This window comes from Camelina sativa, chromosome 14 (genome assembly GCF_030686135.1).
Source record: "Camelina sativa cultivar CO46 ecotype springtype chromosome 14, ASM3068613v1".
In the NCBI taxonomy this organism is placed as follows: domain Eukaryota; kingdom Viridiplantae; phylum Streptophyta; class Magnoliopsida; order Brassicales; family Brassicaceae; genus Camelina; species Camelina sativa.
Genome location: NC_141893.1, coordinates 1,457,092 through 1,481,723, shown reverse-complemented (window position 1 = coordinate 1,481,723; position 24,632 = coordinate 1,457,092). Strand labels below are relative to the sequence as shown.

Genomic DNA, 24,632 nt, shown 5'->3' with positions numbered 1-24,632 from the left:
TGCTTGCAAGAAAACCGCAGTTAAAAATTGAGTCAAGAAAAGATCGTTAAATATATAAGGTTTCTTTGTTTAAACAAAAAACTTGAAAGAAGAATGATACAATGGTGTCTAGTGTCTACAAATCAAATGATACAGACTAAGAACAGTGAGGATTACAAAATGAAGAAACAAACAAGATTACAAGAAAGAATTACCACCTATATAGTTCTCTGGTTCCCTTAAAGCTTATGAAGCTTTTAGACCCAAATTGTTGACAACATAATTCTAATCTTTAAAGAGACTGAGATCAAATTTTTCTATCTTCTCTCTTTTAAGCTTCAAAGCCTTTATTTAAAGGCTTGAACTTTGCGGAGAAGTGGAATTACCTTTAGGAGATTTACTCTTTCTTTTTGTCTGTAAAAGAATCATTTCATGGAGGTCTCCTGCATTTAGACGATCTAAAGGAGACTCCTCAGTGCACTGGTGAAACACGTCGATAAGAAATCTCATTGTGTCTAAGTCAGATTCGGTTAGGTCAAACTCTTCACAGAGTTTGTTAGTTGATTCGTCTTCCTCTGTTTCAGAGCTCAGTGTCTCTAGTTTCTTTGGTAGCTTTGGTCTTTTGCCATTCTGGTTAAGAATAGGATAGAAGAAACTTGTTAAAATCATAATTTTATCAAGATCTAGATCATGTAAGTGAAAGTGAGACAAACCTGTAGTGATTCATGAATCTGAAGCTCGGATAAATCAAAATATGGATTTTGTAGAGTCAACAACTCAAAGATTAAGCAACCGAATGACCAGATATCCACTTCCTGCGAAAACAGAAGCAAACTCATAACCAAGGAGACGAGTAAAGATAAATATAGATGAACAAAAGAAACAGTGTTTGGAGAACGTACAAGTCCGTAAAAGTTTTGTTCGTGCATTGCTCTGAAGACTTCAGGGGACATCCATCGTGGCGTACCGACACAGATATTAGGAGGAGGTATTCCCACATGGGCAATACAGCATCCGTGCAAGTGAGACCTAAGTGGAACAGCTCTATCAAAATCACAAAGCTTCACAATGGGTTCTCCGTTTGCAGTTTGATTTTCCAGATCGATCAAAACGTTTTCGCTTTTTATGTCGCGATGAATTATATCCTTTGAGTGCAGTTCCACTAAAGCTCCTGAGATATCTCTTGCTATAGACAAAGCTAGATCCATCGGAACATGGTGCTTACCAGCTTCTGAGAGCTTCTCAATGTGACCCTGAGTACAATAAAACCATTTAGAAGGTTTTGATTGATATTACAAAGACATCCAAAGTGGATTGAGAAAAAGAATGTTACCTTCAGAGATCCGCCTTTTATGTGTTCCATCAGAATAGAAGATTGCAATATGCGTCGATGTTCAATTCCATTTTCTGAGGTCATCCACTTGGAAGATATCTCATGTCCATATAACTCCACAATGCAGTCATGTTTCAAAGCTCCTAAAATCCGTACTTCTCCTAAGCAAGTATACTCAAAAGTCCTAATGTCATCTAAGGAAGCTCCAGAAACCTCTAATGTACGCATCTGATGAAATAAGAAACTATTCAGTTAAATTTACTTAATTGTGAAACAGATAGAGACTACAAAGGTAAAAACAAAACCTTTGCAACTGCTTCAGTGGAGCCAAGCTTGTATCGGATAAGACTACTATTAGCTCTTTCTACTCCTTTGCCCGTTGATAGAGAAGAAACAGAACATCCTGGTTCCAAATTTTCCTTTGTGCAGATGGATTCATTTAGCCGATTAAGGGGAATATACCTGTGGCAATCAGAATATACAACAAAGAGATTGGTCATTCAACACAACACCGTATTATAATTTTCAAATCAACAATAATTTTCATGAGATTGGTCATATATAGATAAAGTTTACAATTATACGGAGAATTAAACACAGTAAAATATTTGTTTGTTCGTATACAATACATTATGCATCAAAAGAGAATGAGTCAAGATTAAAGAATCTAGCAGACAGTGATAAATAATATCGTAGACGATATAAATTAATAAAAAGAGAAAGTCGCAAAATGTTATACCTGCAGAAATATTCTTGATCTGTATCTTCCCTGATATCATGAGGACGGCAAGCATCAACCACCATACGAACCCATGAGGAATCTTGCTTTACAGGGACAACATTCCAGGCATGTGGCATGAAATCCAAATAACCTCTAACAAGCTCACAGGGTACAGGAGGCTCCATGCGATCACAAAGGTACTAGAAACAAAACACAAGAAACAAATATTAGCAATTAACTAAACATAAACTAAAGAGTTAAGATATCCAAAAGCATGAGAAAAATTGAGTACCTTCATGAGCAAGGCCCTGTGCCTACAGATCCCAAATTGCAGTTTCCCTAGAGGAACTACTATAGAGTTCCGCTTGGACTTAATAGAACGCAGGGATTTTTCACAAACATCAGACAAAATGACATCTTCAGCCGTAGTTGAGACCTGTTTGTTGAGAGCAGTCAAGTCGTCTTGGTTCCCGGTCAAACAGGTGCAGATAAAGGGTTTCTGGTAGTTTGTACCAGACACTGCCTTTCGGGTTCTTTCAACAATAGCAGTTCTGTCACTTCCCCCAAAGTGATCTGATACGAAAAGGGCAAGAAACGATGCAACTTGCAAGTTGTCGATGGAAGCTTCATCTAGATCTGCAGCTAAACAGTTCAATTTCTTCAACCTAGCTACCAAGGCTCGAGCAGAGACTGTAATTGCATCCAACACTTCATCTTTCGCCCTTTAAACATACCAACAAAGGGCAAAGTGAACTTCAGCTTATGGATAGATATAAACGATCGTTCTACTCGATATAACTAAAAGTGATAGTAACTACCTGTCCAAGAGTATGACTTCACGTGAATCAAGAGGCAAAATTTTCTCATATCTACTAAGAGGCATAAAGGGCCTATCACGTCCAGCATCAAAAAAGCCGTCAGGAAGAGAATCTTCTGTGCTACAAAATGAGCTTTTGCTGTATTTGTGCGATAAATTAGAAATATCGGCAGATGGTCTATGGCATTTAGAGCCTTTTGGGTTATCTAGATACTTCTCACTACATCTCTTCGACTTGTAATTTCGTTCCTTCCTATCAGAAGAAGAATTATAGTCTGCAGTACTAGGTGTATCTCCTGGAGAGGTGGACGATGCCTTGATCTCACAACTTTTGTTGTTCTCCCTTTCACTCGTCAATTGGGATTCCACACATCGGGAATTGTCAGAAACAAAATTAGCTTTAAGACTGCTCTTTTCCTCATCAGAAGTAATGACAGAAGCCTCTTCTGACAGTTTATCATTTTCATCCAAGCAGACGCTATCAACTAAACTTTTTTCAGCATTCTGTGGAACATTCATGCCCTGTTTCGCAATTTCTTCGACTTCCATCTTCAGACTTAATCCTTCGGGAGGGACTTCACCTTTCCATTTCCTGCTGTTGTTCAAACGCTCTTGCCTTGCCCTTTGCTGGAAGTAATGCTGTTTCCGTTTCCACCTCTTACATGATTTTCGAGCCGAAAAGCACCTACTCATGGAAGAGATCCCAGTTGACATATTTAATTGGTTACGGTGGGAGCCTGCACCCACGTGGAAACAGAGAATACACCCTTCTGTAAGAAATATAAACGATTTAAAAGAAAGAATTATCATACTCTCAACTTTATATTCATACAGTACATATGCGAAGGAAAGAAACATTAAACTCTAACCTTTATGAGGAACACTTATAACATTGTTCTCGTACGGGGTTTCATATACATCCATTTCAACCATAGAGCTGCTACAAGTATCAACCCCCATTGCTTCATAGTTTCCTTCCAAATTACATTGAATCCATGTGGGAATACAGCAATAACTTGAAAGCTTATTGTACTTCAAACAACAGAAAATCCAAGAAGCTCTGTCAGATTAAAGAATCCGTGAACTCCTTTAGAATGTCACGTTTTTGGGTCACACGGAGAGTATACATCCAAATAGTATAACAATGTTGTGAGAAATCAGAGAGAGAAGTACCTGTAAGTTTAAAATTTGAAGTCTAGGCATCAAGCTTAAATCGAGAGAATCCAGAGTTGTCAATCGGTTGTTTGATACGTCCAGGCTTTCTAAGTTTTGTAGTAAAGCTAAAACCGGTGGAAGCTCCATCAGCCTGTTGTGAGCAACCTTCAAGAACATTAATGAACTCAGATAACCTATCTCGTTAGGCAAACTCTTGATCTTGTTAAAGGAGAGATCCAGGTACTCCAGACTCTTAAGACATTCAATCTCCGCGGGAAGATATCTACAACAAGTGGAAAGACAGAGTTAAAACCAGTCCAATGTAATTCAAACTAGTGAATACCCTAAACCCGATTCCAAATCAACCAAATTTCACATATTTTCTTTATAAAAACAATCTAGATATCTAATTGAACATCAAAAGTAGAAAACAAAAAAAAATCACATAGAGCATGCTACAAACACTTGTTGTAGCAGCCACAAAAACGTATCACAATCAATAATTACCTAACTTACGTTTCCTGGAAATTCTACACGGATCCACAACGGTAACTGTCAAAAGCAACCACCTGCTTGACTTATAAATGCTACCTAGTATTAAGAAGCATTGAGAAGGTGGAACTGAAGCAATAGAAGATAAAAGGAGTAAGCTTTTTTACCTAATGGAGAAGTGAGAAACAGAGAGCCTTGTCAAGCACTTGAGCCCAGAAATCTCGCTCAAGAGGGTCAAAGCCGAAGATCGTTTAGGAACTTTAGTAAGCTCGAGCTCCTTCAAACCCTTGAGCTTATCCCAAGACAAGCCGTCGCCGATACCTGGTGACGAAATCTTCACCTGAAGGTACTCTAAGTTCACCAAATTCCCCAACTCCGGCGGAAACAAATCGATCTCGTTACTGAAAAACTTGAGCTTCCTCAATCTCCCAAGCCCTCCAATCGATTTGGGAATCAAATTGAACACGTTTCTGAAGAAGTACAGACCTTTCACCGAATCATCCACATCACCCAGAAGAGAAAACTCCAGGTTTTGACCCGAAACATCAACGACGGAGTCATCTTCCAAACTTATAACGCTACCACCAACGGTAGAATCACTCTCGGAACCACCATCATCCTCGATTAAATTAGCAGCCTTTATGTTCTTCGACTCCATTTCAATGCGCCCAATAGCCTCCGTTGAAGTATACCCGCACGAATTTGAGACCTTTTTGATAGATCTCGGCGAAATCGAATCGGAGAAGAAAAAATCAAAGCTTGATAAGTTAAAATTAGGTTAAACTCGCGAAAAAGCTCAGAGAGAAAGAGAAGATCTGTAAGGTGAGGCGCGAGAAATAAAGTTTAATTGAACATGATGGAGAAGCCCAGAAAGCTATGGGGAGGGAGGATGAAGAGAGGGAGGCGCTACAAATCATGGACGGAGAGAGAGAGAGAAACCCTAGATTCTCGACGAGACGTAGCAGTGATATATTATAATAATAATAATAATAATACAAACGTATCTGAAAATTGTAAATGTAAAATATACTTTCTTTTCTAATACCGACAGTATTTATAAGTACATCCACGCGATTAAGGCAAAAAGAGTTAGAAAAAAAAAAGGAAAATTTCAAGTTTCTATAATCGTAGTTTCCCTTTTTTCGGACAAAGTACAATGAGGGTCAATCTCAATCCAATCCAAACTGGTTATTTCTCGATAAAATGGAAGTTTTCTAAAGTGTGTTTTTCTGGAATTTAGTGGTTATTTGACATTAGATTCAGATTTAGATGCTTAATCTAGTGGGGTGAAAATGTTGTTGGTTCTTGATGTAGAACTGATTTTGGGTCAGTTCTTGGGTGACGTGGCAACTCGTGAATGGATACAATTTTTTGCAAAAGAGAAAATATTTATTTGTTTGGAGGAAGTTTTGTTTGTTTATTTATTTATTTATATCTTTAATGTTTTTTTGTTTCATAAAAATTTGGTATTGTATTTTGAATTTTAGTATAATTTTTTTAACTTTGCAATTTAAATGTCATTTTTTAAAGTTTTTCAAATTGTAATATGTTTAAGATTATTATATTATTAAATCTTATGATCTTAAACATGTTCTCCCAATAACCAACTTCTTAACAAAAGATCTAAACTAATGATCTGACATTATTTTCATAATATTTTTACTCTAAGAACACCCAAAAATGTTCTCCCAATGCAGATGCCCTTAAGGTTGTCTATTTATTATACTTGTGGTTTACCGTGGACTGGACATTTTATTTGAAATAATTCTATTTGTTATTTTGTTATTCATAATCTAATATATGATTTTTTTTTTTTTGCTTTAATTTTTGTTGTCATGCAAAAAAACTGTATAAAATCAGATTATATTTATGATACTATATCAGAAAGAAATCTAAGTTGTTTAACCAAATGAATATTTCTAAATATCTTTTCTTTGCAATGAATTTAATAAATTACTATTTTGTCTACTCCAATTTAATTGTCTTTAATTACCCTTAATGATCATATCCTTTTTGTAGTATTTCTAATGACATTCTAATGTAATTTTTTCTATTTTTATAAATATACTTCTCAATTAATATAGTAGGATTTGTAGCTTTATACAATTCTACTTGTTATAAGACATAATCATGATTTATAAAAACTAATCTAATCAACCAGTTTCATGGAGTAATCATAATTAATCCATGCAGGAAAATATTTAGTTATATATCAAGGGGAAAAAGCATTACGACTAAAGAAGCTCAATTCGTTGTTACACGTGAGAGATATAGCACTATAGCAGCACCTACTGATGGGTTGAATGATTCAACTTGAATCTATAGAGACCGAGCTACAATATATTGTTTTAAAAAAAACATAAAAATTGGAGAAATTAACGTCTTTTTGGTATTATCTTATTTGAACACTAAACCGTATAAAAATATATATACATAAGGCCCCCATCCAAGCTCTCAGATACTTATGGATCGAAGACGATTCTCCGTTCGTTCAACTCTTGCACCTTCTCTTCTTTCCCTTCCAATACCTCTCCTCTTCCGTCTTCTATCTCTTTCTGCAGATATATATATTCCGTTGGAAGGTCAATTCAAGTGCCAATTCAATCAAACTTGTACGGAACGTAGCAATCCGAGCAATGTATATGTTATGCATATAATGTTTTTTTTTTTTTTTTTTTTTTTTTTTTTTTTTTTTCAAATCTCAGACTGTTTGTTTGGGTTTGTGTATAATTCTATGTTCAGTCGAAGCCTAACTGTTGGATGGAATTAGGTACTTACTTCAACTGGCTGTGGCACTGGGAATAAGTTGATGGCCTCCGGATTAAAACTGTATCCGCTGCGAACAAAAAAGAAAAGTGAGAGAGGAATGCGATCGGTGTTCGGTGTTCGGTGTTATGACAAGTAGAGAGGAAACAGATAAATAAGTTTGTTTATAGTATTAAATTACTTACCCTCGAGAAAGAGCTAGCTGCCAAACGTATGGAATAAAGAACTCCTCTGGGTGGCTCTCTTGCTCATATGAGAAGTGAAGTTGAGTAAACATCTGCGGTGACAGAACATATTGGAAGAAAGATAGGATCTTTGTGAATTATAGCCGAAGAAAAACGATCGAAATGTTTCAGATTATAGATAAATGTAGACGTTGTTTACCTTCATGCCTTCACCTCGCCAAGACCGACAATTGTTGATTATAAATTGAAGAACTTTCTGCACTGACCATTCTCGATCTGATCCTTGAGAGTCCATGCGGCTATTGAAAAAGTCTAAGACCTAAATAGAAAATGACAATCAGTTAGCAAAATAGAAACAAGTAGATCAATAAGAAACTCCTTTTTCTTTGGATTTATAATAATATAAGAGGAAATCATAGCTACAAAGATCAAACGAGTAAAGCCTATGGAGCGTACTGTGTATATATTTTCGACTAGCTCATGGAACCGTGGATGATTCTTGAAAGGTAGGAACACTTCTTGCCGGTGCATAATCGCGTAGACAATCTGCAGATACCAGAATCAGAGCATGAAGAAATTGGAAAAGATTTATGTTATATGCTGCCGAGAAAAAATAACAATATGTTACCTCGGGATTCCTCGGCAATGCGTACGTCAAAATTGCATTTAATATATCTAGGACAAGTCTCAGGAAATCAGTAAAGATCTGCAACTCTGCTGCTGTCTGCAGTTTGCAAGATACATGTAAAAAAGTGTACCAGAAATCAAGGAATAGAATAGCAATGCTCTTCTAGAATATATGATATACTGTGTGCTTGAACTAACTATGTCATACCAGATCTTCTGAAACGCCATCATCCTCTCCTGACAAGTTTATTTTGATACTTTGCAACTTTTCACCTGTCAAGTCCGATAACTTGTTATACCTGTGTTAGAAAAATCATGTTCAGTTACATGGTAATTGTAATGACCATGATAGAATATATGCAATGTCATAAAAGGACGAGGAATTAATTGCATACTTTCGAGAAAGCATGTAGAAAAGGCTGACAAGCCTCTGTGAGGCATATGCACTTAAATGATGGGCATGAGGTGCCATGTTAGCCAAGGTAGCAAGGCAAGTAGTCTGCAGATACACATCCTGTAACATTTCAAGAAACTGAATTTGTCACAAATTTTCATTCCACTATAGACCACAATCCTGTTTTCCCAAATAGATGGTCTTTTATATATAAGAATGGGATAATAGTATAATACCACCAAGCCTAGATGGAAAGATATTTATATCTTAAGTGACCAATGTCTGATACATCTCCAAATAAGTTGCAGTTTCCAATATCTTTTAAGAATTTGATATCTGTCTAAGATTTAACTTGACGTCACTCTTATAAAGCTGCACCTACCCAAACTGCTAAACTAAGATGATTATATCTGAAAAATATTTCATTGCTAAGATGCGAATCTAAAGCCATACCCGAAGTTTGGAAAGGTTATGCTGCACTGTTCTTATGAGGATAATGACCATTAAGGAACCAAGAGACGTCTGATGAAGGAGGTGCTCCTTGTACCATGGAACGCTAGGCAATATCTATTAAAATGAAACACAATTAGAAAAAATATCAAAGTTGAGAAATATTATTGCAATCCTACCATTGGAAACAGCACGTACCATCTTGTGAATACTTGAATTGAAAGATGAATCCTGACTAAGTATGAGAAGTACAATTAACATCATGTATATTTGATTGGATGATGTTCTCCTCGAAGAGTTATACAGCGTTTCCAGAATGGGTATCAACTGTCAAAATATACATATTTTAAACAATAGATCATTGGTAAGAAACCATAAGGGCTTCAGCTCAACAAATAAACAGTCTACTCTTAATAAAACTGAAGAAAGGATTACTTTTGAGGAAAAATGGAACAAACAAAATGAAACAGACACATGGAACTTATTGAGTGGCAGTTTATGAATCATACCATAGTATCCAAATCAGTTCGCACCAACACATACTCCTTAAAGTCGGAATTCCCTTGCAACAATGAGTAAAGGAGCAAGACAGCTCCCTCATCAGCCAAACACCTACATTGCCAGATTGTGATATTACACAGTAGCAGTGAACTAAGAACTAAGAATTTGATACAGAATACATCTCTCACAAAACAAGTTACTGCAGAAAAAAAACTGAAGAAAATAGAACTTACATGCCAAGAGTATCAAATAGCGAAGCAAATGGTATCCGAACATGTGGACCAGTAGGGTGAGCATTTCCCTCAACATCTGAGCGGTCAACTGAAATCAGAGTAATAGTTTAGACATACACATCAGATTCGCCGTACTCAGAAAGATGATGGAAAATTCTCACATTCAACATCTCTAGCGTTTGCTAGAGCCTTGCTAAAAGTATTGCCAGAGATAAATACATGGACTTTAGAAACTGGATCCGAAGTAGCACTGTCATCACTTTTATCCGTCATAGACTCATCATTCATGATAGACTTGTGGTAGTTGATGAGTATAAGTAAAACATGAAGGCTGCACTCCGCTAGTGGATTTTTTGACCCGCCACTGTTATTTACAAGATAGTTCAAAGGCAAGAGCACAAAAGTTGCTGCATATAAAAAGGAAAAGTTCTCATGAATACATGGGATGTTTCACGAAGCTAAGTAGGAAAGCATATGCAACGAAAAGGCAATACAAAAAGGTCAATATGGACAAGTTAGTACGATATAATACATTATATATGAAGTAATACACGAACACCTACCAGCGGCAGAACCAACTCTTTCCAAAATGCCTTGCTGATCTCCATCAGAATACAAATAGGATTTTGCATTTGGAGGAGTACGGTGTCGGGAAATGTAATTAAGTAGCAATCTTCTGACCGCCAGACAAACTAGAGACTTTTCCTGAAATTTGTTGAGGAATAGAAACGGGTGGAAATTAATGAAGGGAAAAATCTATGAAAGATAAAAAAAAAAAAAAAAAAAAATACTTAAAATTTGTTACCTGAGCCATGGCTGCATCAATAAATGGGTTTGCATCTCTTGGTCCAGGTGAGGCTCCGGAGAGAAGCTGTGTCGACATTGTAACAAGGATGAAGTTCAGAAGTTCCTGATGTAGAACATACGAGTTGGGACTTGCCAAATAAATGATGAAAATCAGGAGAATGAAAAATTGAATACAGAAGCTTTTAAGGATAACGAAGATACAAGAGTAAGCATGGCATACCTCACTTCAGTTGATCCAATGTAGCTCAACACACGATGCATGACAAAATTCTGGATGTCTTGATCTGCCATTAATACACGGTCTTAATAAGCCAGCTTAACATTACCTTAACGCTCGAAATAACTAAGAACTAGTAGAAAGAGAGAGAGTCTCATTACCCATTACAAAGCCATGTGGAACTGGCTCAGTTTCGTCAAGAGAAAGATGCAACTCCTCGAGACAATCACTTTTTCCAGTCTCAATCAAATGCTTTAAAAAGACGGATGAAATATAGGTTGCATTAACAGCTTTCTTATAGATAGAAGACTGAGCATCAGAATCTTGAAGAAGCTCTTGCAAACACCAAGACAGATGAATCAATAGTTTTGCAAGGTGCCTCGTGTAGCCATTGCTTTGTGCTGAAACAAAATTCGCAATAGGAAAAAAACATCATCAAGCTTCAATTTCCCCTAGGTCGTCACTAACAGCACATCCTATAAACAGGTTTGAACACAATTGGCATGAGAATGATGACTAACCGAAAAGTTCACAGGCTTGTTGAACACGATCAGTAGGCCACCGAGAACTCAGCGGAAGCTCAAGGAGCTTGTTCCAGAAATCAGACGCCAACGGAAACGATTTCTCACCTACAAAAGTGGCAATGAGGTACTCTGACACCGAAACATCATCACCACCGGAGTTTCGCGGCGTTGAAGGCGCACCTCCCATGTTGTCCTCCTCCTCCCCTAAACCAAACTCGCCGAGTCAACAAAGCAGGGATCCAAAATTAGAACGAGTCAATCGATCGAGTCGGTTCCAAAATTAAGATCAACAGCATTACAGAGTACGAGACGAACAATGCAAAGATCTTTGCTCTGAAACTTTCTCGTCTGGATCTAAATCTGAGATGAATTGAAGATTCAAACTGAAAACGATACTATAAGGGTTTAGAGCTAATAAGAGAGAGAGAGAGAGCAGGACGCGTAATTATTTTACTATTTTATACAGCAATCTCCTTTCTAAATAGTTTTAAGTTTTAACATAAGATAGTTTGGCGAGTAAAATGCTACAATTTATGTACATATATTATGGTAGTTGCATGATTTCCCATCAACAATTTATAATCTTACAAAATTTAAATAATGTGTTTTCCTAATTATGAAAAGTACAGGCTACGTGCTACCAAATTAAGTCCCACCAAATTCTCATTAATAATGAATCAAATACTTTACAGCCTTCATACGTTTTCTCTTTCTCTTTTCAAAAAAAAAAATAAAATAATAATAATTCCTGTCAAAACACAATTAATTATAGATTAATATAAAGAAAAACACAATCAACTTAAAAAAATTAAATAAAAATCGTAGTGTACACGGTAAAGAAAAAAAGAGAGCAAAACGAAATGGGTTTGGGATAATCCAAACGAAAAGAGTCAAAATTAATGATGATTAGTGTTTACCGTCTTTGAACCGTCGGTTGTCGGTGGAGTTGAATGTGGGCCTAATCGTTTATTTAATTATTTACAGATTTCAGGCCCATTTATTTTTATTGGGCTTTTCGTTTGCACTCAACAAATTAATTTGGTCCATATTGACTACCATCATCCATTAGAGTTTTGAATCATATCCACAGTCTTTTCTGATTGTTACTAGAGAACCTGTTCAACAATTAAAAGAGAGATACAATTAGTTTAGTATAGACAAAACAGAAATCCCAGAAAAGAGGAAGAAGAGAAGTGTATAAACCCTAAAATAGAAAAGCAGAAACAGAAGCAATCCTCTCACTTCCGATACTTTTTACGAAAATTTGATGGCGGAGAGAGTGGTGGAATCAGGCAAGGCAGCTAATGGTGGAGGAGAAGCGGAGAAATCTCTCAAGGACAAAGGCAACGAGTTCTTCAAAGCTGGCAACTACCTTAAAGCTGCTGCTCTCTATACCCAAGCCATCAAGCTCGATCCTTCTAACGCTACTCTCTACAGGTTTCTCTTCTTCTTCCTTTTGGGTTTCGATCAGAATGATACCTTTACGACATTTCCTCTTCCAAATCTTTCGAATCTGATTGTTGGGGTTTCTTTCAATCCTCAGAAGATCTGGTTTTGTTCTCTTGTCAGATATGTTATAGACCTGAATATGTGATTGCTTTGGTGGAACAATCCATATATAATAGGCTTTTAACCTCAATTGCTTTCTCCTTAATTGTGATTAAAGAATACTTAAAAGTTGAAGTTTTTAGGTTCTGTGAATTGGAACATTGATGTTTTTGAGTCAATGTGAGTACAACTTTTAGTGTAATAAAGCTTTTCTTTTCTCCGTTGCAGTAACCGAGCTGCTGCATTTTTGAGTCTGGTTAAACTTAGCAAAGCCTTAGCTGATGCTGACACTACCATCAAACTCAACCCTCAGTGGGAGAAGGTACAATCATAACTTGAGAATTTTTTTGTTTTTTCTTCTTCTTTTTCGGTTTCATCATCAACAACTTATTATCATTATCATTATGTGACCAATCCCTTTTTCTAATATATCTTCTTCAGGGGTATTTCAGAAAAGGTTGTGTGCTTGAAGCCATGGAAAAATACGAAGATGTAAACTTCCAATATGTTAGTTCTATTTAAATTCTTATCACGAAGCTATGCCATGGTAGTTAAAACTGTGATGATTGTATCAGGCTTTGGCTGCTTTCGAAATGGCTCTGCAGCACAACCCAAAGAGCACAGAAGTTTCTAGAAAGATCAAGAGGCTCGGTCAGTTGCAGAAGGACAAACAAAGAGCTCAAGAACTCGAGACTCTGAGATCTAATGTCGACATGGCCAAGCATCTTGAAAGTTTTAAATCTGAAATGGTTAGTCCTGATTTTTTTTCCTTTATCCAAGTGCAATGCCAGAGAATCATTATAAGCCTTTCTCGTTGCTTATAATTTATTGTTCCAACTCAGATTCTGAAATTGATTTCTGTCTCCATATGAATGAATGAATGAATGAATGAATACTTGCAGTCTGATACCTATGGAACTGAAAAGTGTTGGAAAGAGATATTTGCTTTTATTGTTGACACAATGGAAACAGCTGTCAAGTCGTGGCACGAGACATCTAAGGTCGATACTAGAGTCTATTTCCTTCTTGACAAAGATAAAACACAAACCGATAAGTACGCCCCAGCTGTCAACATCGATAAGGTATTAAGGGCGTGAGCCAACCTGAGATCTTACAAGCAATCTTTATTTTTATTTTTTTTGATAAAACCATTTCTTTTCCTACTTCAGGCTTTTCAGTCACCTGATACGCACAGTAACTGCTTTACTTATCTAAGGCAATACGCAGAAGAGTCATTTTCCAAGGCTGCTTGCTTAGTAACACCAAAGAGTAGTATATCCTACCCACAGGTGAATCACATCTGTCTTTTGTTTTTTTTGCTTGCTAAACTAAAAGAGTCTTCTATCTTTCTGGTTTGTATATATGGACTAATGGTTAAACGGTCTCTCACAGGTGTGGAAAGGTCAAGGCTCAAGGAAATGGAAACTCGGGCAAAATGATGGAATCTTTGTTCAGTTTGAATCTCCCTCTATTCGAAAAGTTTGGTTCATCCCTAGCTCGAACGAAAAGGGCCAAACTTTGTGCAGGTTCTTTCTCTGACACTTAATCTTCTTGCTTTTACAAGGGCTTTAAGAATTTGATGAAGTACCCATGACTTCACACAAGTTGTTGTATTTTCTTGGGTGTATCAAAGATTCAAACTTTTGTATCTAACTCAAGAGTTGGAGCTTTGATTTCAGGGAACCGCAAGCTTTGGATATCGGTGCACATGAGATTCTCCCTCGCATTTTCAAGGAGAAATCGAAAAGCTTGTAGGCTATTGTTTTGTTGCGGTATGATTCTCGATATCAAGATTTTGATGAAGACTTGAAAAGAAAAAAAGAGTTCTTGTGAGTGTGCTACTGAGAAAATCCACCTTTTTGTTGTTTCTCTTATCTAAGAATCTTAAGACTAAGATATATTCCGAGGAAAAATGATCAAAAAGAGCTTTTGAACTTTTGAATTAAACTTTGAGGTCAAAATAGATCGAGTCGGTCTTAAAACGGACGGAGCTGCCATCTTCAACGAATTTGGGCCTCCGTAATCTGGGCTAATTAATAATGAGCTGAGCCTGTTAACGAGTGTATTTTATTTGTTATTTCAAATTTTCACAGATGAGAAAAAATAATTTAGAGATAATTGCTGCAAAGAGTATTACAAAAAAGTAAACATATTTAGTATTCAGGAAAAGAAAACGAAAAAAAAGGAAAAAAAAAGAGAGCCACGTCATCCTAATTTTACAAAACGCCCATACAGATGTGTAATAAAAAAAAACACTGCCAGGGACTTCAGGAGAGGGCCTTTTCTTCACTCTTTGTATTTATGTTTTTTACAAATTAAATAAAGTATGATATATTTCCTTTTTTGGTTAATGCATCCCTAACTTGAGGCTTAAGCAACTGAGATGCATCTTCGGTGACCCACATTTCTTCTCATCTTCTGTCGTTTGGTCTCTTCTCTCCACACATTTCCAATGTCTTGAGCGATGTTAACGGCGTCAGCTGATGCTCCTGCCAATCCTTTCCTCGTGAATCCGGCCGCGTACAATCCCGATTTGCCTTTCCACGCGTTTGGAAACGGCGATTTCGGAAACCCGTTCTTCGAAAAGAACTCACTTTCTTGAAGCCAAGAAGGGACGTTGCTGCGATAACCGGTGGCGAGAACCACTGCGTCGATATCTAACCTCTGACCATCTACGAGCTCCACGTTGTGACGCGAGAACCGTTTGATCGCAGGTACGATTTCTACGTCGCCGGATTTGATCTTCTCCAGAGCACCGATGTCGAGAACCGGCGTCTTCCCTGTCATGCTTTTGAGCTCCATTGGGCCTATATCGGGCCTCTTGAGCCCATACTTTGATAAGCTACCTAGAACCAGCCACGATAAGATGAGCAGAAGCTTGTCTACAAGCCATAGAGGTAGCCACTTCATCATCATCACTGAGATTCCAAATGTTGATTTCCCCATAACCTCCCTCGGTAACACATGAACCGAGCTTCGGACGACCATGGAAGTAATAGCATTGTGGTTAGCAAGATCAAGAGAGACTTCCATGCCGGAGTTCCCACATCCGACGACAAGAACTCTCTTCCCTCTAAATTTCTCGCCGGACTTATACTCACATGCATGAATCACTTCTCCGTCAAACTCCGTCTTGAGACCATTAATCTCGGGGACAACACGTTCGGCGTTTTCTCCCGTCGCCACCACCAACCACCGGCAAATATACTCCATCTCCTCTCCCGCGGAGGTTGTCTTAACACGCCAAAGCCCGCTGGTTTCGTCAAACCGAGCAGACTCGACGCTTTTATTGAACTCCGGTTTAATCTCGAACCGGTTTGCGTATGACTCAAGGTAATCGATGAACTGTCGTTTCGTTGGGTATTCAGGGTAGTGATCCGGGAAGGGCATTTTTGGTAATTGGCAGAACTTCTTGGGCAAGTGAAGCTTGAGCCTATCGTAGGTTCGTTTTTGCCAAAGTGAAGCTATGCAATCTGATCTCTCGACCACGACGAATGGGACTCCTTGATCACGAAGACATGCTGCTGTTGCTAAACCGGATGGACCGGCTCCGACGATGACCGGACCGTTGACCCAAAGACACCGCCGGTCTGATAAATATTCTTCACTTGCCATGAGCCTAAACATATTCTCCATTTTGTTTTGTTGTTGTGTGGAGTGAGTTTGAATGGAAGCAAGTATGTTTTGGGGTTGTTAAGTCGAACGTTTTGTGTGTGTGTCTGTGTGTGTGTGGTTTGTTGTATGAGGAATGAGATATGTATTGGTCTGGATTTGGAGTCAGAAGAGATGAGTGTATATATACTAGTTTGAGTTGTGACGAGACTGCATGTGATTTGCTGCGCGTTCGTTGGATTTGATTATTTTTAATTAGTGTGAATAATTTCTGTGCAATATTTTTAGTTAGGACCTAACTTTTGTCATATGCTTTTGCTTAAAATGCGAAATAATTTAACATTACTTATGTTTATTATATAGAAAATAGAAATATTCGATTCTTTCATTGCAAAGTTTGTTGTGCGACTTTTGATTAGAGTATATCTCACAATAACCCTTAACCATATGCTGTATTTTTTTAATATATTTATGTTGGTGATGATAGAAGTAATGACTTCGCAATCTGATTAATGGTTTTAAATCTGATTCCCATGGATTTTCGTAACAAAATTTACTTGATATATAGTGATGTGAATGGGTAATAAATTGGAGTACTGGACCAAAAGATAATGAATGATAGATACATCATACATAGACATCATCCAAAAATTGATCGTATGGTCCAACCCATGAGCTTTTAGTATGATCATACTTAACGCAAATTGAGTAGAGATGGTCTTAATAGTACGTACGTACGTGTGATATTGATAGGCTTTGTACATATATATGCTTTACAAAACATACGGTATTCGTAATATTGTTTGCAATAGTAACTTAAGCCGTGCTTAAAATTTTTAACTAGCATTTACAATGTTGCATGACACTGTTTATTGTGTTTTTTTATTTTTAAAAGCAAAAATAAGGTTTTTCTGCTCAATTTTTTTGTTTTGTTTTTTGCCAACTATCTCCACTTAATTAAAAAAAAATAAGCCCACTGGTTAGATTACTAAATCTATACATTAATCATTAAATTATCTCCAAGTTAATTCAATCATTGGTCATATAAATCCACGTGGCACGTCATGCTGACACATACAGAACCACGTGGAGAAGATGATGATGAGTCAAGAGAGCGGGTCCAGAATTTGTGGCCCACACTTTTTATATATTTTTATTTTATTTTTAAAACCTTCTACGCCGACTACCTAACCACATCAAATCAATTTGCAACTTTCTTAATTTTAGTATTATTGCGACTAACCCTTTTTTATTTTATAGTTTCTCTTTTGTTTTTTTTGTCCTTTTAGGTAATTCAAATTTTAAAGTTTTATATTGCTTTCTTTTTCATAATAATATTTTTTCTCCAAAGGGAATAGTTGGATGGTAGTTTGATAACATCCCCTTTTTCGACTAGTTATATACTCTACTGGATGTTTCTAAAACAAATACAGTATAAAAACACTTTAGTGGATGTTAATAATTAAAAACATTTAACACCACTTCCGTTTAGGAGTAATACACTCAATTAGTTGAAGATTTTCATTGGAGAAAATGAAGCAAAAAAGTTGGCACTCATTTCACTAAATGCATGGATGGTAATATGGTATAACAACTTAGCATTTATAATATTAACTTGTGTATCATAAAAACGTACCTAGGTTCTAGAAAGTCGTATAATTCCTGAAAATTCGTGATACATATATAATATATTGGGGGAAGTACAAGTATATATGCATGCATGGATGTAATCCACTAACTTTAAAATTAGCAAAAAAAGATGAATAAATATTCATGGGGAAATGACATATACATGTGGACGAATCGGTATTCCCATTAGGTAAATACTACTAGTAGTTTTACTTAATTCTTATACATATTTAATTATATATGTTCCATATTATACTTTTACAACTACTGAATTCAAAACCAAAAACGTTCAAATATCTCTATAATTACATAACTCATAACTAAAAGCATTATAAAAAGCGGTATCGTATCCAGATATTAAAGATTTAGATCGAAAGTAATATCTATCTTTACACGATTTGGCTGTACAGTAGAGCTAACATACATATTGTTCTTCTATATATATATGTCGTATTGCAAGTTATATAGCCCCGTTTCTCCTTTATACGTATAAATTCTTCGAATTATTTGTGAGTATAAAAAATACAGGTTCATGTATTATTGTCATCTATTATAAAATTGTTTGAGTATTTGCATAACTATTAGTTTGGAAGCTAGCGAAGTTCGAGAATATGGAATCAAGCATACGTAAAATTATTAAATGAAAGTAGACGTAATATTTTAAAATCGAAATAGTGGGGAATTTAACTAAATCAATATACGCCGACATAGTTTTCCCACAGCTTTAGTATATGTTTAAACTTAAAATATTTAGTACTTTTAAGGAATTTTTTTCTGAAGTGATTGTATTTATTTTAGTGTATACTGAGACATTAGTATTGTACGTTACTATAAATATTGAAAGAGTTCAGACTTCAGAGAAAAGCCAGTGAAACTGGGCTAGTGAATATTTATGTTGTAAAAAGTTATGATTGCAAAGGTCATTATCTAGAATGCATATATTATGTGTATAATGTTGCTAATAATTATGAGTGTATATGTGTAATTTATCATCAAGATTTGAGGTTGGTGGTTATACGTCAGCAATAATTTTACGTGAGCCTGTATATAATGTTACATAATTTTTTTTTTAAAAGCAGAGAAAGAGTCCTATAATAGTGTCTTTGTATATTTGATTATTATTCTCAAGTTTTCGGTTAGGTTCAGTGATCGTCTCTCTAAAAAAAAGGGTCCCTCGTACACACTCATACTCCAAAAGCCTTTCGTATTGATATTTGTGAAAACTTTAATTTTTTTTCAATCATTTATATATATATATATATTCATTTGTATATTAAACCTATCTAATAGTATAATTGTATAATCATGGTGGAGTTTATCAAATTTGCAACCAGGACATATATATATATATATTCTCTCACATTGCTCCTACCGAGTGTAAATTATATACGATATGTTAAAATTAGAAATCTCATAATTCTAAGAGTTTAGGAAAGATTGATTACTGGTTTAGTTCTGAAATATGGTTTTCTAGAACAATTTTATTCCATGTAAATAGACCGTGTAGTAGGATTTAATTAATGATAATATATTGATGTAGGAAGTTTAGGGTAATGCATGATTGCATGTGACGCGATGATCTATCATAAATTTTGCCTTAACCACTGTTCGGATTCCTCAACTAGAAAGTCAAACTTGTTTCTTACATAGTATATGAAATTAGTATTTATAATGTATGTAAATATACATGTATCTACACGTATATACATGTATGTGTAATGTGTCAGAGATTGAGATAATGATCAAACAGTCTAATTTGAGCAAATTATTGCATTTTTTAAGAATTTTTTGACCAAGTTGGTAGTTTATAAATTGTCGTATTACGAAGTTATATTCACTTTTCTTATCATGTTATTGTATAAATATAAATATAACATTGTATCTGAATTGTTTTGGTTTGACCTTTGTATCTTGATATTTAACTAAACTTGTTAATCATAATAACAAAATTATATAAATGGTTTTAATATATCTAAGGTAATATAAGTAATAATTTAAACTCTTTTTTTTATATAGTTCATATAACTTCATATATGGACTGAGAATATATAGATATATCGATCGATTATAGCCTATATCATTATAAACATTGATAATATAATTGGCGAGTGAATCACATAATCTTTGGGAACGTGACAAAATATTTGATTAAAGGTGCTTAGTTTGACTAAATTTTTGATTTAGTGAATTTACTAATACTACTATTGTCTTAAGCATTACTTAATGAATTTGTTTGTCAACTGTTAGTTAATGAATTAAGCACTTCACCAAGAAAATCAGCCACAGAAATTTATTACAAGGGAATTTAAGAGACGCAGAAAACACATGAGGCCACATGAAATTCCGGTTTTTGTAAAAATAAATAAATACAATAACAACTACAGTAAAAACCTCTATAAATTAATACTCTATAAATTAATAAACAATATAAATTAATAAATTTTTAGTTAAAACAGTATAAAAAATAACAAAATTCGATAAGATAATAATTTTTTTGAAATACTCATCTAAAATATGGTCCCAATAATATCATAAATTAATAATCATGTAAGTTTATATATATATATATATATATGTGCTGATATAGTAAAATATGTTTATTTTAAATATCATATATATAAAACAATTATTATGTTGTATCTTCAAATTATAATGATATAAAATATTCTATAACATTTCATAACATTTTATAAAACAACTAAAATTTTTTAAAGTTTTCAATTTCTAAATATGCATCATTTACATTTTGATAGTTTGATAGACTATTAAAATACGATAATTGATATTCTTATTCATAAATTTGAATATTCATGTCATGTGTATAAGTGAATTTGTCTATAATATTTGTAATTCATTGTCAATAATATTTTTTAATTATTTCTAATTCAATTCCAATACCATAAAATTTACAACATCCAAAATTCTAATCTTATTTTGTAAAAATGGTCTCAATTCATAATTTTTTTAAAAAATAAACAATTAAAAATACCTATAAATTAATAATTATTAATTTAGACTATAAAATAATAATAATTAATTTATAGATGAATTAATATCACTATAAATTAATAAAATATTTTGGTCCCAACATTATTAATTTATAGAGGTTTTACTGTATAGCCTATAGGCATATATATACTTTTAATAATTTCGAATGATAAGCCGTTAAGTATGGTTAGTGTTGTAACTGTCCGGTCAAAGTAGATAGAGCTCATAAATTACTAACATGCAAAATTTTGTTGTTTTATAATATAGGATGTTTTTAAATTTCTATGCAACTTTTAGATTAGTTTAATACTTTATATTATTCTGTCTTGTTGATAATTGGTTGAACTTTCTTAATATGCGTGATTTACTCAAAATTAATATGCGTGATTTACTCAAAATATCCTATATTTTAAAATAGAAAGAATATTTTTTTTTTATATATGTATAATTGGTTAATTCTATATACAGGTATATTAATCCAATTCATTGTATTGAAAATTGGTCGCCAAGTCTAGTGAATCATTTTTTCTTTTTCTTTATCTCACTCAACAAGTAATCAACCATTTAATTATACGATCCAAATCAAGAGTATTATAACTTTAAAAGTCAAGGTTTGATTTTGGTGCTCGGCGGAGGGCCACAAAAGTCAGAATGGGTCGAATAATATAGGCCACAAATAAACAGGTCAATATTTAGGCCCATTTATGAGTAAATGACATTAAAATGATAATGCAGTTTTGTTTTTGTACCCATAAATGTATTTTTGGACCAATTTGCAAGTCATCTAGTGACACTTTACAGTTTACATAATTACAGTGTTTTAATCGGTTATGTAATTTTGGTCCTTACGGTTCTTAATACAAAGGATAGTGTTCTTTTTAATTTGTTGTTCTATATTTCAGTACAAGTAATATAAAGAACAAGATTCTTGGTAGGGTAAGGGATAAATAAACTTAGGAACAGAACAAAATAGAGAAAAGCAGAGAGGATTTTTTAGATAACTTACCGAGAAGATTTGACCATTGTTGATGTCGTTGTTGTTGTTGTTGTTGTTGTTAGGTCATCCCTAATTATGAGAAGAAAGTGAGACATATATCTCCATCTACACAAGCAACAACAAGGAAACCGTAAAATCCTCAGTCTCAATTATGGATTGAAAAATTGAAAGCGGTTAAGTCAACATGCTCTTCTGCATTTGCTGTATTTCCCACCTGCAATCAAAACCATCAATGGTATCAAGAAAAATTCAGTCAAGATTCGAACTGAAGGTCACAACGAATATTAACAATTCAGTGAATAAAATATTCTCCTTGTTTTCTATCTGTTCAGACGTCCCATCCCCTATGGAATGGACAAGAAGAAAGAACATTAGAATGGCCTCTCATAATCTCACTTAACTACAATCCCATCTCACAAAGAAAGATTGATATAGAACCTGGCATCTGCAGTCTTATTGTTGACCTCTGCATCTCGGAAATTGTTGCGAGACATCAGTAGGAGTGACTTGTTCTTTCCAAAGGCTGGCGTTGTGAAGAAAGAGTTGTAGCTAATTTGTTATAATATCCTGCAATAATCAAAATGATATAAAAATTTGACCTTACACAATAGTGATGATGAACCAGTATTGATGACTGAAACAAAACCTTGACCGGTTTCTCTTCTTCTTCGTTGAAGTTGCAGAGATTGTCTCTACCTTGAATGATCACTTTTAGGAATATAAATATAAGCTGCACAAATAAAGTATAGGATCTTGATTCTCCTGAATCAGATTGGTAGTGCTAGCTATGCTTTTAACACTCGTTTTTCCCTGCAGTGAAAGGCATCAACACACATTAAAGCGGACAAGGAAGAAGTATATTGAGTGAGTGTTAAGTAATGGAACGACTTGCCGGGTTGTTCGGAAACTGTATTATATTGAGTCTGTTTGAGCTTGATCTCTTCGGTGATGAGTTGTGTGGAGATTATAATCGACGTAGTAACTTGACGACTCTACTGCCTCTCTCCACCATTAATCACTAGAATCTGTTTCATGTTAAATTTTTCTGTTATGAATCAGAAGAACCATATCTCTCTGATCTGCACATAGAACCAGAAGAAACCATCGTTAAGTCTGAAACAACAGTCTAATAAGTGAAAACCCTAATCCCGGGCGTCTCAAAATGCAAGTGAAAAGAAGCTTCATACCTGCTTATACACTGATGATGTCGTCTCTGTGCCATTGTTTGAAGATGAAATTCCTGCAACAGCAAAAAAAAAAAAACACAATTATCAGTTCCTAAGTGATTCATTAAGCTATGATCAGTCTGTTCTAAGGTGATGAAATAATCTCTGATAGATGAATTGTATTTACCTGACATTCTAGCTGTGTACTTGTTTGTGATGCAGGCATGCAAAGCTGGAGCTCCCAAAATCTGCATCAAAATTTAACACAACATATTGGTTGAGTGGGATAAATAATAAACATGAAACAGAACAAAATAAAGAAAAGCAGAGAGGATTTTGAGAGATAACTTACAGATCAATAATATGATTTGACCATAGTTGGGTTAAAAGGCATCATCATCGGTAACAATGGGAAGAAAGTGAAGCATCTGTAATAATGAGAAGCAGCAACAACAAAACCATAAAACATATCATTCTCCACTTTTGGAAGAGGAATTTAAGCAGACTTACTGAGTGATTGTGTTGATGACTGAAACAAAACATTGAGCGGTCTGGTTCTTCTTCATTCTTCAAACCATCTCTACGATCTGCACATATATATATATATATATATATAGATTTAGAAGAACCATCATTAAGTTTCAAGTCTGACTGAATTAAACAACAACAAACCTATATGAAAACCATAAACAAACCCTAACTAAAGCCCCAAAGACTGAATAACTGTTGATGATAGGCCTGTCCACAATCCTAGGATAGCTTCCAATAGGCTGGCTTCATTGACTATTAGAAAACAAAGAAAGAAAAAGATTATTACTTGTTGAGTAAACTTGAAACAGAACACAAATAAAAGAAGGGCAGAGAGGATTTTGAGATTACTAACAGAGGAAGAGGACTTTTCCATCGGTTGAAAGATTTCTTATGACTCACTTAAGGATGGGGAATGATCATTCGAAGTGTACAAGGAAGACTTCATTCTGTCACATTGTAAGTACGCCGCCCAAGTTTTTGTTTTTGTTATGAAACTTCACTCATTCTTCAAAGCATCTCCCGGGATCTGCACATAGAGAATTAGAAGAAGAACTATCGTAACGTTAATGTGTAATTCTACAGAAAGAGCCAAAGTGAAAAAAAAAAAAACCCTAGAATTTTTAAACCTTGACTTGGTCGATCAAATCAGACGAATCGCCATGGAAAACTAACAACGTCGTCCTCCGATCCTCACTTGCGCCGTATATCCTGCTAATTCATAACCGATTCTGAGAGTTACAAGACAAGAGAAGATACGGTGATCGTATGTTTTATCAATGAAAAATCTAACAGGAACATGATGGTGAAGACTGAAGAGGGAGGATTTTACCATTGCTGTCGTTGTTTAGTTGTTTGGTTCATCATAATTCATAAACCCTAATTCTGTTCTGAATTCTTCATTATTCAAAAGTCATCAACGAGGGAGAGAGAGATGTTGGATATGGGCTTTGCCCCATATGC

The 24,632-nt window shown here is 35.0% G+C and overlaps 4 protein-coding genes and 2 long non-coding RNA genes across 13 annotated transcripts; 1 reads left to right on the top strand and 5 right to left on the bottom strand.

The window, feature by feature from the left end:
- Positions 1-60: 60 nt before the first annotated feature.
- Positions 61-5,620, bottom strand: LOC104754550 (uncharacterized). Of its 4 annotated transcripts, none has more exons than XM_087483359.1 (11): positions 4,665-5,620; positions 4,024-4,288; positions 3,720-3,882; positions 2,852-3,587; positions 2,326-2,755; positions 2,052-2,233; positions 1,618-1,774; positions 1,313-1,540; positions 882-1,232; positions 693-794; positions 61-609 (listed from the first exon to the last, which is right to left on the bottom strand). In XM_087483359.1, exons 1-11 carry the CDS (start codon positions 5,153-5,155, stop codon positions 331-333), a joined length of 3,384 nt encoding a protein of 1,127 aa, XP_087339485.1. In that variant the 5' UTR covers positions 5,156-5,620; the 3' UTR covers positions 61-330. The 4 variants fall into 4 exon arrangements, with proteins under 4 accessions (XP_087339485.1, XP_087339484.1, XP_087339486.1 ...); XM_087483358.1 differs by having other exon boundaries at positions 2,852-3,620; positions 4,665-5,525; XM_087483360.1 differs by having other exon boundaries at positions 2,852-3,620; positions 3,720-3,910; positions 4,665-5,492.
- Positions 5,621-6,792: 1,172 nt separating this feature from the next.
- Positions 6,793-12,074, bottom strand: LOC104738935 (uncharacterized). 4 transcript variants are annotated; one of them, XR_015579867.1, is made up of 18 exons: positions 11,199-12,074; positions 10,839-11,078; positions 10,681-10,744; positions 10,459-10,588; positions 10,217-10,358; positions 9,815-10,060; positions 9,654-9,741; positions 9,429-9,531; positions 9,118-9,246; positions 8,706-9,036; positions 8,471-8,589; positions 8,284-8,374; positions 8,077-8,172; positions 7,905-7,994; positions 7,648-7,767; positions 7,449-7,540; positions 7,276-7,333; positions 6,793-7,052 (listed from the first exon to the last, which is right to left on the bottom strand). XR_015579867.1 is itself a non-coding variant. In XM_010459152.3 (18 exons), exons 1-18 carry the CDS (start codon positions 11,386-11,388, stop codon positions 6,960-6,962), a joined length of 2,205 nt encoding a protein of 734 aa, XP_010457454.2. In that variant the 5' UTR covers positions 11,389-12,074; the 3' UTR covers positions 6,793-6,959. The 4 variants fall into 4 exon arrangements, 1 of the variants encoding a protein (XP_010457454.2); XR_015579868.1 differs by having other exon boundaries at positions 8,077-8,168; XR_015579866.1 differs by having other exon boundaries at positions 8,077-8,168; positions 8,923-9,036.
- A 191-nt stretch (positions 12,075-12,265) lies between these two features.
- Positions 12,266-14,696, top strand: LOC104738934 (uncharacterized). 2 transcript variants are annotated; one of them, XM_010459151.3, is made up of 8 exons: positions 12,266-12,638; positions 12,978-13,071; positions 13,191-13,241; positions 13,325-13,498; positions 13,652-13,831; positions 13,919-14,038; positions 14,142-14,275; positions 14,429-14,696. In XM_010459151.3, the coding sequence occupies exons 1-8, from the start codon at positions 12,469-12,471 to the stop codon at positions 14,502-14,504; spliced, it is 999 nt and encodes a 332-aa protein (XP_010457453.1). In that variant the 5' UTR covers positions 12,266-12,468; the 3' UTR covers positions 14,505-14,696. The 2 variants fall into 2 exon arrangements, with proteins under 2 accessions (XP_010457453.1, XP_087339483.1); XM_087483357.1 differs by having other exon boundaries at positions 12,290-12,638; positions 13,191-13,256.
- Positions 14,697-14,882: 186 nt separating this feature from the next.
- LOC104738933 (putative indole-3-pyruvate monooxygenase YUCCA9) lies at positions 14,883-16,512 on the bottom strand. Its single transcript, XM_010459150.2, has one exon. The coding sequence runs from the start codon at positions 16,383-16,385 to the stop codon at positions 15,120-15,122; it is 1,266 nt and encodes a 421-aa protein (XP_010457452.1). The 5' UTR covers positions 16,386-16,512; the 3' UTR covers positions 14,883-15,119.
- Positions 16,513-22,412: 5,900 nt separating this feature from the next.
- Positions 22,413-23,728, bottom strand: LOC147927749 (uncharacterized). The gene is made up of 6 exons (XR_015579150.1): positions 23,652-23,728; positions 23,494-23,569; positions 23,329-23,389; positions 23,163-23,215; positions 22,622-23,054; positions 22,413-22,542 (listed from the first exon to the last, which is right to left on the bottom strand). It is a non-coding gene; the product is annotated as an uncharacterized LOC147927749 (long non-coding RNA).
- An 80-nt stretch (positions 23,729-23,808) lies between these two features.
- LOC147927748 (uncharacterized) lies at positions 23,809-24,424 on the bottom strand. The gene is made up of 3 exons (XR_015579151.1): positions 24,299-24,424; positions 24,025-24,198; positions 23,809-23,924 (listed from the first exon to the last, which is right to left on the bottom strand). It is a non-coding gene; the product is annotated as an uncharacterized LOC147927748 (long non-coding RNA).
- Between the last annotated feature and the right edge of the window lie 208 nt (positions 24,425-24,632).